Here is a 2,001-nt window from a genome sequence, read left to right on the forward strand (position 1 = left end):
TTTCCATATATATTCAAACAAATGGTTTGGTTGAAATGTAATATATATTCTTTATTATATAAATGTATCAAAAATATAAATTCATCTCCCCTTGTACGTCTCCTGAATAGTTTTATACAATTTTTATAGGCGTGGCATTCGATTTTACCCTATTTTCAAAAAAAAAATGAATATTCTCTTTCCATATATATTCAAACAAATGGTTTGGTTGAAATGTAATATATAATCTTTTTTATATAAATGTATCAAAAATTGTCTAACCGCGGTGAACTTTTCACTGTAAACATAAGAATTGTTTTTTGAGCACTTTGCAATTTGCACTTTTTCCCCCAATTTTTGATTGGAATTTCAAAAGTTGGGCCAATAATCGTAGGTGTATATGAGTAGGGCGAGTATGAATTATATACTTTCAACTGTTGTCTATACAATCGCAAATATAGATATGTAATCGTGATATGTTGTCGTCTTTCACCTCTTTATTTATCTAAAGTTATTAATTAATTGGATTTTATAAAGTTTACTTACTTTTGTGTTATTTTCTTTGCAATAAAGATTCAAATTTTGTTCTCGGAAATGCACAAGCTAATGGCAATCCGATTGTATATTGTTCGGATGGCTTCGTGGACTTGACAGGATATTCGCGTGCGCAAATTATGCAAAAAGGTATTTACTTTTTCGTATTTTAGTTTACACAAACTTTTGCTTTTATTTGAGTTTTGCTTAATTAACAGCTTGAAATTAAACTTTAATAAAAAAATCTCATAGGATGCTCTTGTCACTTTTTGTATGGGCCGGAAACGAAGGAAGAGCACAAGCAGCAAATAGAGAAGAGTCTATTGGGTAAAACTGAACTAAAATTGGAGGTCATTTTCTATAAAAAAGACGGTAAGTAAACATTTTATACAAATACAATATAAACATAGTAAATACGTTTACGGCTTACTCTCTTCGCATTCTCTCTCTCTCTCTCTCTCCCGCACTCTTCACTGAGTTACTAGAATAACAATTCAATTCGAATTGTGCTTATAGTTGCAATGTGTGAATGTTTTCCGCGCTAATCAATTTTGTGGCCAATATGTATATTTTGTAGGTGCTACGAGAACTTTTACTAAAATCAATCGTAATTAGTTTTCAGCATAAAAATGAATTCATTGTAATTTTCAAATTTTGTTCTTTAATAACAAGAAAATTACCTCACGTTAAGTTACTCTTAGCTCATTTTAATTAACCTTACTACTTTCACGGGTTCTTTTAATTAAAAGTTATAAATTGATTTCATTAAAGTGATAGCAGCGGTTTAGAAAGAGAAAAGTTTATTAATTAGAAAAGTGAAGTGGGCTTAGCTACGCTCATGATACAGTCTACCTGTTGCATATGTTAAATACATGCAATACGTGAATGCATGTAAACGGACTATGTATACATACTTTGCATTAGAACGAATAATCCAGTCGATTGAAGTGTGTCTGTCCATATATCCATATATACCGTCGAACTTACAATAACGATTTTAAACGTATTTATAAGGCAATTAATTTTATCTTACGGCTTTTCAATATCATTAGGTTACTCTTAGTCGCCTCACAAAGGATCTCGACTAGTAACTTAAAAGTTGTGGGTTCGAATCTCCAGTGCGGTAGACTTTGGAACAAAACCGATAATCGTAGATGCTAGTGTTTTAACACTTTTATGTTAACTCTTACGAGTTTATTGCTCCGGCAAAGCTAATAAAAATGATAGGAACAGACACAGTACGCAGATTAAGCTTGAAAATCAGTTAAATCGTTCTATAGGTTTCTTTTGCTGCTAGCATCAATTTTGAAAATTTCCCATACCTTATTGCATTTGCAAGATTACTTTATATAATATATTATTGTTATTACGCGTCGACAGGTAAGCGCATCATGAATCCGTAATTGGGTTCTACTATTTTTGGTTTCTTAGAATATCGGTTAGTTTCCAAGCAGACTCATTTTAGGAAATATGAAATTTAGTTTATAT

General features: G+C 31.1%; 1 protein-coding gene across 3 annotated transcripts in view; it reads left to right on the top strand.

Moving 5' to 3' along the window:
• Window positions 1–2,001, top strand: part of LOC119639698 (potassium voltage-gated channel subfamily H member 8) — an 81,395-nt gene that overhangs the window by 26,221 nt on the left and 53,173 nt on the right. For all 3 annotated transcript variants that reach the window (XM_038037274.1, XM_038037275.1, XM_038037276.1), the window contains exons 3-4: window positions 553–663; window positions 766–885. In XM_038037274.1, coding sequence (XP_037893202.1) covers window positions 553–663; window positions 766–885 — 231 coding nt within the window. The remainder of the gene's footprint in view (window positions 1–552; window positions 664–765; window positions 886–2,001) is intronic.

Source organism: Glossina fuscipes, unplaced genomic scaffold (genome assembly GCF_014805625.2).
Source record: "Glossina fuscipes isolate IAEA_lab_2018 unplaced genomic scaffold, Yale_Gfus_2 113, whole genome shotgun sequence".
Taxonomy (NCBI): domain Eukaryota; kingdom Metazoa; phylum Arthropoda; class Insecta; order Diptera; family Glossinidae; genus Glossina; species Glossina fuscipes.